The sequence below is a fragment of the Agelaius tricolor genome, unplaced genomic scaffold (genome assembly GCF_023055355.1).
Source record: "Agelaius tricolor isolate 1412-34295 unplaced genomic scaffold, bAgeTri1.0.p SCAF_86, whole genome shotgun sequence".
Taxonomy (NCBI): Eukaryota; Metazoa; Chordata; class Aves; order Passeriformes; family Icteridae; genus Agelaius; species Agelaius tricolor.
The window spans coordinates 50239-65620 of record NW_027269346.1 but is presented as its reverse complement, the minus strand read 5'-3'; the positions used below and the strand labels follow the sequence as shown (position 1 = coordinate 65620).

Genomic DNA, 15382 nt, shown 5'->3' with positions numbered 1-15382 from the left:
TGTAGTGGAGATATCCCATGTCATGGGATAATGTGGGTTTGGTTTTTTTTTAGAGGCAACCACACAACCAACATGGTCTTTTTTAAGCAGCTTTTAGAAAAGGACAATTGTCATACAGACAAACTGAAAGACAGGTAATAGAGATTCAAGTATTAAGAAACATTTTTATAAACAAGAGGAAAGGAAGAACTATTGTAGAAAGACGTTTCAAATTTCATTTGGAAAAAATAAAATGAGAAATTGTTACAAATGTGCAAGAAAAATACATTCTAATTGATCTCAGTTCTAATTAATGTATTAGGTGATAGCTTAGCTTTTTAGCATAGGAGCCATTTGTAAAGCAACAAATACTGTGTCTTCCCAGAAATACCAATTTGGAAGCATTAAAAAACAGGTCCCATTTTTGTGAACATGTTAACTAGCAATGATGGTATGAAAAATAGGTTAATATATATGCAAAATAAAACTCAGGACCAAGTTAAACAGTTCTCTAAGGGGTACGAATTTCTGTACTTTTCACTTCTGAGCATGCAGTGAGGACACACATACCATCAACATACAGTACAACATTTTCTTCTGTTCTCCTTTACACACTTTTCTACATACAAATGATTATACTAAACTGTATTTGCTAAGTACTACAGAAGCTGAGGAAGCTCAAATGAACGTTTTGTGAATTGTAACAATTGGAAGGCAGTCGGTGTTTTCTGTGATAATGGCTTTCCTTTATTGATCCCTACTCTGCTGCAGTCTCTCCACCGAGTGAACTCCAGACAGCCTCAGACAACGTTCCCTTACGCAGCAGGAGGAGAGACCTTCAATCCCTCCAAGAGCTGCCTCAAGAGGAGTTCAAGGGGTCCATACAGATGTAAAGAGAGTTACAGATATTCTCATCTAATGCACTGCTGAGCCCATGGAAATTAAGGCTGTACAAGGATTTCAAGAATCTTTATATTTCAAACAACAACAGTTTGAAATTTGAAGAGATTTGTTGAGGTCTGCTTGAAAAGCACCAGAAATGACAAAATATAAGGTAACTATAAATCCTTATTTCATGCTTCCAAAGTTAGGAATGGATTATGGTGGCAGTTTTCGGCACCCCGCTTTAATTAAGACTGACAATTTCACAGCACAAAAAAGGAGTAACAAAGTACTTAGAACCTATATAGCAGGCTTAACAGATTTTTTATGCTTCATTTAATATTTTGGTAGTTTTAAAAAGAAATTACATCTCCCAGCATTTTAAGACAAAAAAAAAAAGTAATCAAGCATTCAACACACCCACTGGAAACAGAATTACAACAACAAAAGCTTGTTTTGAAGTAAACATGCAGCTAAACATGCATTGGGAAAAGATGCTTTAAGTAACATGACAGTGAAGCTCCGAGTCACCGCATTTTTTTGGGTGGAATTCCTTTCAGTAGAGGGAGGGAGGAGCTGCTTTTTAAGAAAGCTGATGGAAGTTTTCCAGGTACATTTTGGATGTACTCAGATGTAGCTTGGGGCACGATTCCAGATTGAAAGCTGAATTTCTGTGAGGCCTTTCATATGGTCTTCCCAACACCTTTGCTACTGAATTGCTGGCATGGGTTTGACAGATGGGCTCTTAGCAGGGGTAAGGAACTGGCTATGTGCAAAGAGCTGCAGTCAATGCCTCAACATCCACGTGGGAACCAGCACCCACAGAAGCCCATCCTGGGACTGGCACTGTTCAGTGTCCTGACTGCTGACAGACAGCTGGGGGAGTGCACCCAGGCTGATCAGCTGATTTTTTGCTGGGGGGATGTGATGCCATCCAGAGGGACCTGGACAAGTTGAGGAATGCAGCTATGCAGCCCTTGTTCACTGTGGGGTTTAGCAAAGCCACGTGCAAGGCCCTGCACCTGGGCTGGGGCAACCCCCAGTACCAGCACACACTGTGGGGTGAATGGATTGAAAACAGGCTAACGAGAAAGACTCCGGGATTCTGGTAAACTAAAAATTGGACAGGAGCTGGCAATGTGTGCCCGCAGCCCAGAAAGCCAATCATACCCTGGGCTGCACCAAAAGAGGTGTGGGCAGCAGGTTGAAGGAGATAATTCTCACCCTCTTCCCAGCTTTTGTTAGACCCCACTCAGAGCACTGTGTCCAGTTCTGGGATTCCCCTGTACAAGACAGATGTGAATCTGCTGGAGTGAGTCAGAAGAAACGACAAAAATGATCAGAAGGCTGGAACATATCTCCCATGAAGAAAGGCTGAGAGACTCATGCTTGTTCAGCCTGGAGAAGAAAGGCTTGAGAGAGGCCTTATTGCAGCTTTTCAAGAGGGCTGCTTCACCCTGGGTTGCCCAGAGAAGCTGTCAGCTGCCCCATCATTGGACATACTCAAGGTCAAGTTGGATGGGGCTCTGAGCAACCTGGCCTGGTGAAGGATGTCCCTGCTCAGGGCAGGGGGGATGGATCAGATGATCTTTATGAGTTCCTTCCAACCCAAACCATGCCATGATTCTAAACAATGTCTTGAAGTTCATTAAAGACCTGCATCTCTGAGATCTTGGAACAAAAAAAGAGAAAGATGATGTTCTAGAACTGTAGGAATCTGGTTTATTGGTGATTATTCCCTATCTTTGAATGACAGGAAGCAAAATTAATCTATTTCTTAAAAATCAAGACATCCTACTGTCATAGTGCACCAGACCCTGAAGTAAACATGTGAGGGAATCAACTGTTTTATAGTAAAATTCCAAGAGAGCTGTGATATTGCTGCTAGCAGGCTACATGACTAGACACTCAAAATCAATGTCATTGTCTGGGGTCTTGTATATGTGGCATATATATGGGTCCCTTACTGTTTCAGCAAAAGCTATCAAAAATATCCTTCCCAGAAGTACCACCTGCAGATTGTCAGCGTTTTGTACTGGGGAAAGCTACCACTTTAGGTCTATCTTTTGTAGAAACTAATTCTAGAAGGATTCTTAAGTATATTAAGAATATTAAAATAGGTAAGGTAATCATACAACCTTCTGTCTTCTGTCTTTCCAAGTTTTCTGTGGGTAGGAATGAAGTCTCATTCTGGTCTTCCTGATCTACTATTTTTTTCTGTGATGCTGATTCATCCTGTTTAAACAGAATGGAAGGGAGAAAGACAAATTTCAATACAATTTATATAAACATATTAGTCTTTGATCATTTGGTTAACATTTTTTTTAAAAAAATCAATTGGCAACTTTTAAATTATTCGAATTGACTTCTACTTCTTTCCAGGCTTCTGTAGTCATAACATGACTGCCCATCAACTGAGAGAACTAACAAAAGCCTTTCTCAAGCAATGCATGACAAAAAAAGGAATTATAGACATTTAATTTGGCTTCAGTTCCTAAATATACCAGAAAAATTTATGAGAATAATTTGAAAATATCAAACCTGCTGCTCCAGTTCAGAAAGCTGCACTTGTGCCTGGGATTTCAGCTCATCCTGACAGCAGACAAATTCTTCAGACTTTTGTAGAAGTTCATCTGACAGAGGGGAAAGAGGGGAGTTAAGATCTGTTCTTGTCTTTTTTGCTACACTATGTCCATTTTACACACATGCACTATAGTTTATGAAATCTCTTCCCTCTTAGTCACTACTTCAGCTTTGGGCCATAAAGAAGCTGGAAGAAAATCTGAAATAAGAGCTTGAGGCAAGATCATTGTCATTATTTTTAACACAGGTCTATGAGGAAAATGGTATAGTTTGCTTTTCTTGGTTGTTTTACTTGTAATTTCAGTAGAAATTCAGACTGTGAAGAACAAGACACATATAAAAAGGACTTGTGTAGGTTGACAAAAAAAAAATCAAACAAATCAATAAAATCAACTAAAACAATACACCCAGCTCAAGAAATCTCCATAAGCCCCAAAAGACAAGAGGCTGGGACAGTACACAAGCAAAGCACCATATATGCTGCCCCACACTTCTGCTCCTCTTGCAGCTGCCAAAGACAGAACAGCGGGATCGAACCAGCCCCCCTTGGTCTGAGACAGCACCACCATTCCTGTGTCCCTGTGCAATCAGGAATTGTTACATCAAGCCATTCTTATGAACTGTTATAAAAGCAAAGCCAAAGAGAAGGCAACCCAATGATCCTCAGGTTCCTGAGGAGCTGCCCCACTGTGCTAAGTGCTGTGCCTGCTCACCCCGTGCTCCGTGTCCCACAGCTGGCACTGAGGGCTGGCCAACGTCCTGCTCCAGCTGCTCCTGCTCAGCCCCAGGGACAGCACGGCCACATGGCAGCTCCTCTTCAGCCACCGTGAGACAACTGAGCAGCCGGTTCTTCTCCTCCACCTCCAGCCTGCGTGCCTGCTCCAGGTCTTTATACTTCACCTCGAGCTCAGCTTGTGCTCTTCTTGCCTCCTCCAGCTGTTCTGAGAGACACTGCAACTCCTCCTGCAAGCGATGAGAAGACAGCTTCCTCTCAGCCAGCTCCAGCTCCATCTTCTCCCTGAGATCCTGAGCCCCTCGTCTCTCTGCATTTAACACATCCCTCATGGAGCTTAGTTCCACTTCCATCTTCTGGCACTGATCTCGGAGTGTCTGTAAAATGATACAGAAATTAATTTCTCTCTCAAATAGTTAAATACCTTGACAAAGCAAAGTACCTGAATGTGGAAGGGGCTAACAGCGGGCCTGTTAGCTAAAGGAGCGAGAAGAAGCTGAGAAGTAAGAAGAAACTGATAAAGAGCTCTCTCCAAGGCTGTAGCCAAGGAGACCGAAGGAAGAAAGATAGAAGAACTTTGCAGCTGGATGAAACATTTTTAGAAAGTTAATTAAGTCACCATAACTTCTCACCAATAGTATTATGTTGATTTATTGTAGCCAATAGTAAAGATAGAAGAAAGATAAACAATTAGAAAGTGTATAAAAATCAGCCATATTCAATAATAAAGTGTTGCCAACTGAGACTGCTTGTAGTCTCTGCTTTATGTCGTGACCGCCTCGACAGCGACACCTGAATTAGATTTTAAGGTTCTCATTAAATCCTTTTAAGATATCTGAGTAGCAGAAGGGAGGAAACAAACATGTCAGAAATTTCAATTTGTTAGAAAGAAACTGTCCCACAGTTTGGAAATTGCAAGAAAGCAATGCTGGGAGAAACAACTCCTCATCGCTTTGGTAAAGAAAAGGTAAGTCTTGATCTAGAGGAGGGGAATTTAAAGAAAAGAAGCAATAGAACAGTGGCCAGGAGCTCTCTTTTAGAAGAAAGAAAACTCCCTAAAAAGGGGAGGAAGAGCTACAACAAATGAGGGAGAACTCAACAATTACAGAGTAGAATTTAAAAAACAAACCAGAGCAAAAGTGTGTATGTGAAAGAGGAATGCTGAAATATGAATCTGGAGGTAACAGAGGGCTCCACACAGTACCCACTGCTTTAAGAAAGATCTCAGAAGCCTCTAGTCAACACTGACCAGAGATTTAAGGTGACCAAGACACAGAAACAAACCTTACACTTGCCCTAACTCCTGTTGTCAAACTTCCTCCTACCGGAGCTGTGGATGGTCAGCACAGCTAATTTCAGGAGGAATCTGATGAGGAACTCCTTTTACTTTATAAGTAGGCTTCAGCCTCATGGCCTCAAGTTTGTACCTATACCAGGTCTCCTTCAGACCACAGAATGTATGAGGAAAGTCAAAAGCACCGAGGAGAAGCCAAGGGAGCTTCCCCAGCCAGGAGCCAACAACCATGTCATGAAGACATCCATGCCAGCACCCCACGATACACCCTGCTGAGTAACGCAGCCAGGAGTGAGCACAAGTCAGCTCACTGAGGTTCTTTACCATCATGGGCCTGGCTGGGACACAGAGCAAAACAAAGTATGTGGGGCAGAAGTGTGTAAAAATTATCAAAATGAGGTTCAGCATTAGACTGGCTGGAGATCATGCAGCCGTGAATATGAGACTGATTCAGTGTAAGTCTCTTCTAAAGGGATGGAGAATTTTCAGAAGTTCAGATACTGGAAAAATGAAAAATACACTCATCCTCTATCTGGAAACCAACCTTTTAAGAAGTTGTGTTCTTAATCCTGTCTCAAGGAGCCTGTGTCTATATAGTCATATATGCACAGACTTGATCTCATTCTCTTCACGATCCAAACCGACGAAGCGAGAGCCAGTCCCACTCCACAGGCTGTGTCATATAAGCAAGTTCTCAGCAAGACATACCAAAGAATAGCTGTTTCTGCTCTGATCTGACCTGGACACTGCAGTCCAGAAACATTGAGGCTTCAGCAGCACTGTGTTAGGCATTTCTGCTTTTGGGGAAGGTTTGTGTATTTGGCTTTGAAAGTACAGTCAGCAGCATGGGTATGGATAGATGTCGACCCTGCCCACCTGCCCTGGATCATTAGAGCTGGCAACTGCAGCACCCACTGTGTGGCTGTACCTGCTGTGAGCTGTGTACACAGACCTGCAGCTCTAATGCCTGACCCAGGGAGGGCGGCCCCAGCTGATTTCATGATGGAAAGATGGTTCCAAAAAAACCCTAATCTGGTAACTTCTGAGCCACTGACAAAGACCTCATCCACCACACACACACACACACAGAGTAAAGCAATAAAAAACATGACCAGATACCTGGTTTTGTTTTTCAGCAGTGTGTAACTCTTGCTGCAGCAGTTCTACCACCTGAGTTCGTCCTAACAGAGCTGCTTCCTGCTCCTCCAGCTTTCTCTGAAGTGTGCGCAGGTTCTGTGAGAGAGACAAGGCCATTCCAGCACTGGGGAGACCAGTGGAAATTTAGATTCCCACGTTTCATCCATACACCTCGTTTTTGTAACACACTTACTGTGATAGCCTGAATTAACTAATTTTTGTTGACACCTATTCTGGAGCCCTGGTGCAGTAGGAGGAGCTTACTTTGCTTCATGAACAGGGAACTGGAGCACAATAATGTAACACTTTTTTCAACTTCTTTCTCTTTGACTGATAGCAAACCAGCAGATTGAAACCAAGGACTCAAAGGTCCAACTAGCAATCCAAAAAGCTCCAAACAATCAAAGCATCTTTCTTCTTATCCCTACTGAGTTACTTTAACAAGAACTGTTCTTTCAAAGTGTCCTCTGTTTTCCTTCCTCCTCCCATGATATGATGATTATATCAAATATACCTGTTGCATCTCTACTTCCATATCTGACTGGACCACCATCTTGAGCAATTCAGCTTGATGCTGGTGCACTTGCTCTTCCAGGAGAGCTTCCTTCTCCTGAACCACTTCCCGCAGGGAGCTCAGCTGAAAACACAAGCCACAAAATAAAAACAAACCAACAAGGTTATGAAGCTGACAGACACACAGGCTTGCTTTCAACATCCACCAGCATATTGTGCGTGCGATGGAGTTTTCAGCTGGACAATCCTGCACATCATCTTGGTCAAACAGTACTTTTACTTGGTGTCTTTATCCTACTATTATGTGTATAACAACTGATAAGATTTCAGATCCCAGAAAGCAAAAAGCATAGAATTTTATCTACAAATATGTAGAATAATAAAATAAATTATTACTATATAATTAACAGTTCATAAAACTTCTGGGCTTTTAACTGTATTGGATGCAGCCCAATTCACTGTTCAAAAGCTAAACCTGCAATTTTGAGTATTAAAAAATCTTTCCACAAATAACTACAACATACCATTAATGTTGTGACATCCTGTGATAAACAGCTGCCCTGCTCACCCACAGTAGAACACAGAGAGGCGATGGCAGAAAGGGAAGAACCCAAATTGTGACTCAGAGGAAGGGACACCCTATCCAGGCCATTCCAGGGACTGTTTCCCCCTCCTCAGAGAGCCATCAGTCCCACTGTCCAAGGGTGAAACCCACCTCTTACCCGCAGAGCACCTTTTGCACCAAGGGTGGTTCTGGCCTGGGGCAGAGGATGAAGGGCAGGACAAGATTATTTGGGGACTGTGAAAGATTTAGGTAATGTTTAGAGGAGGAGCCAATGGCAGTGAAAGGGATGGACCTAGGTGATTTGAGGAGGCACAAGACTGACAAAATTGAGGTAAGGGAATTGAAGACCAGCTGTGTAAGCATTGTTCTATTCTTTCATACTAGTCTAAGCAGTGAGGTGGGAAACTGATGAATAGAAAAAAATAGAAAAAATAGAAAGAATAGATGGGAGACTGATGAATAGAAAAAAATTTCTGTACCTGTGTTGCATACTTGATTTCAGCATCTTTCAGATTCACTTTGGCTACAGCCAGCTGTTTCTTCAGGTCCTGAACAGTTTCCTCTCGCTCCCTGAGCTGCTTTTTTAGTACTTCCACTTCCTCTCTGTGCCCTTCACTTGTATTTTGGTTTTTCTGACATTACAAGAGGAAAAAAGTGGGAAGAAAAGAAATAGAAGAAAGTAAACTTATCGGTATTATTGGTTAATAAATTAAATAAATTAATTTTTAAAAATACACTATAATGCTACTTTACTCCTGACTCCTAATCACATGATTATTTTTACTACACTGCTTCATTTCTTAACTTTACATTTGTTTCTTTAAATGAACTTGTCCTATGTAAGTAACTATTTTCCCTATTTCTTGTAGAGATGCACAAGATGTTTTTAACTGGGAAGTGTCAAAGCACTTGGCAGGGCTAACAGTCCATGACTGCTCACTATATCATCTAAGGCAAATAGATTATTAAATACATTATTTATTATATGACTTCCCTGATTTTTGAAGCTTTTTAACATCACAATTTTCTCTAATAACAGAAATAAAAACATTTTAGAATTAATTATAGAATATTCTCCATGTGACCAAGGGGTAGACATTCTAGACTGCAGAAAATGCCTATGGAAGTCTCTTTAGACTACAGGATTATTAGCAATGAACTTATTAGTTACAAGCAAAGGGAACAGGCAAACAATTATCAGTTCTACTCCACTTAAATCCTCTGTTTACGACCAAAAAACGTAAACAACAGTTCACATAAAATGTGCTTAGGCTGCGTCTACTCAGCCAACCCAGCACACTACACCTGCACTCTTCTCTCTGTGCCTCCACCTGGGTGAGGGCAGGTCCCTCACCACCTGTCCCTGAGCAGACAAAACCTGCTCTGCATTCTTACCTCAGCACTTCCAGCTACTGTCAGCACACAGTGCTGGGTATTTTGTACTGAATATATATAAAATACATCTCTTCCATTTTTTTATTTGTGGCAGATATTGGGTCAAACATCATCAATAACACAGGAATTCTACAGAGTATTTATGTCTTTAAACCCAATCTGAAAATACTATGAAGGCTTTTAAAAGTATTTATATATTAGTGTTATAAGAATAAGAGGCTACTGTTCCTCAAAAGCTGTTTCACCTACAGAGAAAGTCATTGGCAGGAGGCAGAACAGACAGACAAAGAAGCTTCAGTTGCACTTAAATTTAGAAATAGAACAAGACAGAAGAATAAAGAATAGAGATGCAGGAAGCTCTAAGAAGCCAGGATATGCATAACTTGTAAGACTGGGGCAGAGGAGCTGCTGGGGGAAGACAGTTGGATTAGTTTGTTTACTTGTAATTGGCTTTCAGGATTGATACTCACAGTTGGATTTTAAAAAGCCTCTTACACTGACCCATTACATGGAATGCCACACGTAAGGACAGTGGCACAGCCACAAAGAGCTCAAGCTTTTAAGTACTATGTTTTTCCAAGATGTATAAGCTCTTATATCTGAACATAATTTATCTTTACCCACTTCAAAAGTTTGAGAGGAGCCTCAATTGTTCTGCACACAAATACTAACTGAGAGGAGGAGATAAGATGATGAGATTCTTCTCAAAATAAGTCACTCTGCTAAAAGCCCAGGAAGTAATAGTACTAGTTAGATATTTAAAATACAGCCTTCCCACAGGGCCCACATCACTGAGAGAAAAAACCCAGTCCTTTGCTAATATTCAATACTTCAGCATAAGATGCAACTCTAACCTAGAATTTTCACCTTCAAATGGCAGGGTAACTGTCTAGGAAGTACCCCCATTACTCAGGACAGCATCAACTTGGAGAAATAAGTTAAAATAAAGGACTCTGTATCTTCTCAGTAGGTCTAACCTTGCAAGAAAGAAGCTAGTGCTCTCTGGGTCAAATACAAAATATTGCAGGTAATTGCCCTAACATAATTTCACTCAATCTATGTTCTAACCCACACCAAACAAGGCTGTGGCCCTTACCATGTCCACTGGAGACTGTCTCAAGCCCTCCTTCCTCTAATTAGAGGGCCATTTTTCTTAATGGCTAATTTACATTCATCCATTCATCTGCATTATCCTTTAACAGTTTGCCCACTTTCTTGAAGCTCACCTTCCTCATACAACTGTAGAGAGAAATGACATTTCCTCTCTGACTTTGACTAAATAACCAAGCTGTTTGAATGTCTCCCAAGTGCAGCTACTAACATGATGGGAGAACAAGAAGTCTCTTGCTGCTCTCAGAATTTATCCTTCCTGATTGCAAATGAGCAGAACATGACAACACAAGGCCTTGTGACTCTCAGTAGAATAGCTAGAACAGTATGTAAAAAAGATAAGGTCTCTTTTTAAAATCTATATTGCACCAATTAACTGATGATCAGCTTTCTCTCATCTTGCCTTCTTCAACTGATAAATTTGAATTTTGAAGCAAGAACACTCACCACTCCTCAACAGCAAGTCTACACAAAGTCATGTAACAGCGCATGGATGTTACACAGATAGACAAGCAGAAAAAGAGCCTCAGCACCAGGAGAGGAATGTCAAGTGACACAACTAAACAGCTCCCGTGGCCTTGACTGGTCTCTACAGCCAGGGACGGCTGGTCATGCTTGACTGTGCACTGGTTAAATTTTGCTTCATTTTTCTATTATGTCAATCCTTGAGATTATCCAATTCTTCATGTATGAAACCAGATGGTGCTTCGCATTGAGAAAGACTCTCAAGTTGGTACTGGGAATTACAGAAGCACATTTCTATGATTTTATGATGCTCTCAATCAAAAATAGTCAGCACAAGTCATAGAACTGATCTTCACTTCATTAGTAGTAGCCTCTCATCTGACAGCTCTCACAGGCACCTTTTATTGTTTCCTACAATATTTTAGTATTTTTTTCAATGTCTGAAATAACTTTTACGTTCTCTGGTTTAATGAACATCATCTGATGTCTGGAAACCATTCTGGACTTCTATCCCATTTCTCTTCGCTAATACTACAAACTTTTTAAAGAAAACATTGTTCTGCTGATCACATACTCAAGTTTTCAAAAATTACCAGCTCCAGTGGGAGATTCTGGTTAGCAGCTAACAGCCTCTTCAATGTCTTCATAGAGGACACTTTTCCCCCAATTTTGCCTAACGTTAGACAATTACGGTTTGTCAGCCATAAAACTTTATGGTGGCTCAGGAAGCTACACAACTGGAAAAAATATATATTTATTTTTTTTATATTAAAGTTACTGCCTTCCAGTTTCAATGACCTCCTTACCTCTTTGTTTTTGTACACCAGCCAACCTTTGCTGTACTGATATGATAGGCAACATTTTGAAACTCATAGCTCAGATAGACATATACAGTTTCTGCAGGAAAGAGTTCAGCTACAATGGATTACCAAAGTTATGCAGAGGGAAACCAGCCCATGACCTTGAGGAGATCAAGCTGAGCACTCCGAGGGCATCTGCAGTAGAAGGAAGCTGGACAGACAGGCTTCCTACAGCACAGGCACAGACATCCTTGCTGGAATTATGAATATCCTGCTAGTAAGACAAGTAGACCCTGCTGGGTCACTGTGACCTGAAACATCAGGCAGTACCAGGTTATCAGCAGAAGCTACATCTTTTAAATAGCCCCCTTCTCCTAACCTTGGGATCCTCCAGCTCTTCTGCTGAGGCCTGTGTAGGCAGTGGTGCTCCTTTCTCTGTCAGCTCCTCGATGCGTTTGTTCAGAGAGGCCAGTTTGGCTTTGGCTTGAAGTTTAAGTTTCATCAGCTTGGCATCCGCAGCCTCTCGCTCTCTCTGTAAGAGAGGGACACAAACTGACTGCCTGACTCCAGTGCTGCTACCCAAGAAGCACCACTTTGAGAAAGCTACAGTTTGTCAGCCTGCCATATTCTGTTTAACCCTGCCTCCCCAGTAACAGCACTATCTAAAACACATCTGCAAACCAAATTTGTTCTGAAACACCACACATCCCAACACTGTAGCTTCTACCCCAGCACTTCCTTCCAAAGGACAGAGCACTCAGTTTGACTTTCTCTGCTACATGCAGTCCCTCAGAACTATCTCAAGTAACCACACTCCCACCATACCTCAGGGCAGACAACATGTACCTTTGGGAATGCCTCATGAAACCACCGGACCAGTGGATGAGAGCAGCACAGGTTTCTCTGTGTCAAACACTCTGAAGCGGGGAAAGAACAACCTCACACAAGATATTAGTACTTATTAGAGCCCCTGGGAATCTGCATGGGCCTCAAAGGGCTCTGAGACAAAATGCTGTGTAACTTGGATGTAACTTATCTACTGTAGTCTAAATTAACCCAAGCAAACTAACAGACGATATTGTACATCTCTTAGGGTCATCCATTATTCAAATTCCAATATTTCTCTGGAACTGATGCCATTCGTCATGCAGGTATCTCACGTTCAAAAGAAACCAGAGACAGGCTTGCACAGAAGACTGAAGCAGCATTTTACTCTTGATCCTCAGAGAAAGAAATGGTACCTTGAGTACAGTTTCTTTTTCCTGGAGCAGGGCATCCTTTTCTCGAATCAAATCCTTCAGCTGAACAACCAGCTTTTCCGTTTGGGCTAGGCGCTCCAACACCTCCTCAGGTGCCTCCTCCATGCTTTCTGCTTCTGACTGCAAAGCTTCTACCTGAAACAACAAAATCAGTGCTCTGAAGGAAAAAAAACAAACTATTAACAGCCTGCAGCAGAGCATCCACATGATAGCTTCAGCTCCAGTCCTCAGTGCTGCACTCTGCTCCCTGCAGGCATTTCATGAAGCCTGTAGAAATATACAGTCAGATGAAACCAGGAGGAAACTCAGAGAACTTTTAAGCCAACACACAAAAACAAAGAGTATACCTTGCTGAACACCACATGAACAAATCTGAAATGAGAGGGACCCTTACACACTATCCACGGTCTCAATACCAAAGGGCAGCGCAAAGATGAAGCCTCCCACTATGACCCAAGCATGCCGAGCTTCCCCTTATTACCAGTAGTCTTAAAAGTCTTTCTTCACCCTAATTCTAGTTTGTTTCCTCGGATCACGCTGAGGTGTGGAAACTGAGGAGATTATGGTCTGCCCAACAGAAATGCTGACTTAAGAGGTGAGGAGTAGAAGAAAAGCAGAGTGGAATGACAGCTCAGTCTAGTGCTCAGCAAGGAAGAAGCAGGAGACAGTTCTCACTGCAGTCTAACGAATCATGCTCCCCAAACTAACTGTCAATAAGATCTGAAAGTCTTTAGATTACACTGTACTTACAGCAATAGATGGTTCAGTAACTGCATCTCCATCATCCCCAGACAGCTCTTGTAAAACAGTATTTGCTAAACCTGACAAACGGCTCAGCATCTTGAGCCTAAAACAAAACCAAGAGTCAGAATACAGAGTCAAAGCTGCTATAAAAAATAAGGTCCTTTATGCTGATCTCTAATGTTACAGCAGTTGGTGACCACGCTTGTAGGCATTTGTCTCCTATGCTAAGAGAGAAAAGCTGAAGCAAAACCTCAGGAAAAAAGAAATGGTCACGTTAACAGGAGCTGCCAGACCCTCTGAATATTAAAGTAGAGGATGTGCTGGTGTCAAGACACATGAAGATTCCTTCAGTGCTCCACACGTATGATTGAAAAATGCACTTTTATACCAGATGCCAAGTCCTCCTCATAGTTCATTCTTGATCTTTCTTAACAATGACATTACAGAACCACAATCTGTTCAGTTTACTGAAAAGAAAGGTGATTGTTAAATGACGTCATTTCTCTACAGGCAAAACATGGCCTGTAACATAAAATCAGCTTTCTGCTAATAAGTGGTGGAAATAATGGACTGGGCCTTCATGTTTGCTAAACAGATACAAATGTGTCACGTTAGAGAGAGTTAGAGAGATGATGGGACCTCTGCATGTCACATACAGGACAGGACCTCAACATAGGGGAATAGTCTGGAGAGGACACAGATTTACTGGCTGCTGCTTAGCATACCTTTCATTTCCTTGAAATTCAGGAGCCAAACTAATCCAGCAAGCGGAAGCAAAGAACCAAAAAACACGCGGCATACCAGCCAGCAACATATCATTTGTTATTTTGGGGAGAGCAGTAAATTAAATTCTCCATTATTAACTGAGACCTCACTAAATTCACCAAATTCAAATGAGCCTTTGTATAGAGTTGCCAATCAGGATAACAACAGGCTGGAGAAACAGATGGATAGAAACATTGTGAAATTCAGGAAAGGTAGAATGCCTTTCCTATGCCTGGAATGGGAAAAGCATGAATGGCACAGGCTGAGGAGCAAATGGCTGTACAAGTGTGTTGCAGAAGACAAGCTCCAAGTGCTGATGGCCAAGCCTGGCACGAGCCACCAGTGTGCTCACACCAAGGTCAGGTGCACACTGAGCTGTACTGGCAGGACTGCAGGCAGTCTCAGGGGCACACTGAGCTGTACTGGCAGGACTGCAGGCAGCAGGTTAAGAAAAGCAATTATTCCTCTCTATTCACACCAGTAAGACTACATTTGAAGTAGAGTGCCCACTTTCAAAACAGTGAATCAAGTACAGCAGAGAGCCCCTAGGATGACTGACTGGGGTTTGCTTTACAAGGCATGTGGAGAGTGTAAGAGTGCTGGGCTTGCTCAGCCCTGAGAACAGCAGGTGAGGAGGAGGATACAATTGCTGTCCTCCCTGCAAGCACCCATAACGTAGCTAAAGACAGTCACACACCTCTTACAAGGTCCACATAGGATGGACATGAGGCAGAGGACACAAGTCATAGCACAGGCAATTTCAATCAGAAAAAATGCACAGGGAAGAAGTTAAAATACTGTATTAGGCTCATAGCATTCTGATCTCATCTTTGATGTTAGACATGCTAAGAGCAAAGGATTTGACCAACTGAACTCCCAAAGTCCCTTAAGAATCACAGAATCATCATTCTAGTGTTCTATAAAAAGAGATCACGTGTGACTTTTGACATCTCTGAACACAAAGGCCACAGAACTGTCCATGCCTGTAAGTGGCAAAATAATTTGTACAATTACAGAAGCTCCAGTATTGCAAGCTGAAACTAGGCAAACTCGTATTTAGCTATAAGATCGAGTTTACACTATTAAAATTATCTCCATCAAATGGAATCTTTTAAAATGATGTCTCTGCCTCACTAGAAGCAGGCTCCTGAAGCTGGC

At 41.9% G+C, this 15382-nt stretch overlaps 1 protein-coding gene across 4 annotated transcripts in view; it reads right to left on the bottom strand.

Annotated features, from left to right (window-relative positions):
* Positions 1-15382, bottom strand: part of GOLGB1 (golgin B1) — a 41677-nt gene that overhangs the window by 22749 nt on the left and 3546 nt on the right. Inside the window, exons 3-11 of one of the 4 annotated variants that reach the window (XM_071418477.1) lie at positions 13466-13562; positions 12698-12850; positions 11836-11988; positions 8166-8318; positions 7123-7245; positions 6591-6704; positions 4158-4554; positions 3403-3494; positions 3000-3096 (exon numbers count right to left, since the gene is read on the bottom strand). In XM_071418477.1, the coding sequence (XP_071274578.1) occupies positions 3000-3096; positions 3403-3494; positions 4158-4554; positions 6591-6704; positions 7123-7245; positions 8166-8318; positions 11836-11988; positions 12698-12850; positions 13466-13555 (1372 nt within the window). In that variant the 5' untranslated portion in view covers positions 13556-13562. Of the gene's footprint in view, positions 1-2999; positions 3097-3402; positions 3495-4157; positions 4555-6590; positions 6705-7122; positions 7246-8165; positions 8319-11585; positions 11661-11835; positions 11989-12697; positions 12851-13465; positions 13563-15382 lie in introns of those variants that run through there. The other 3 variants (XM_071418479.1, XM_071418478.1, XM_071418480.1) reach the window with 3 other exon arrangements.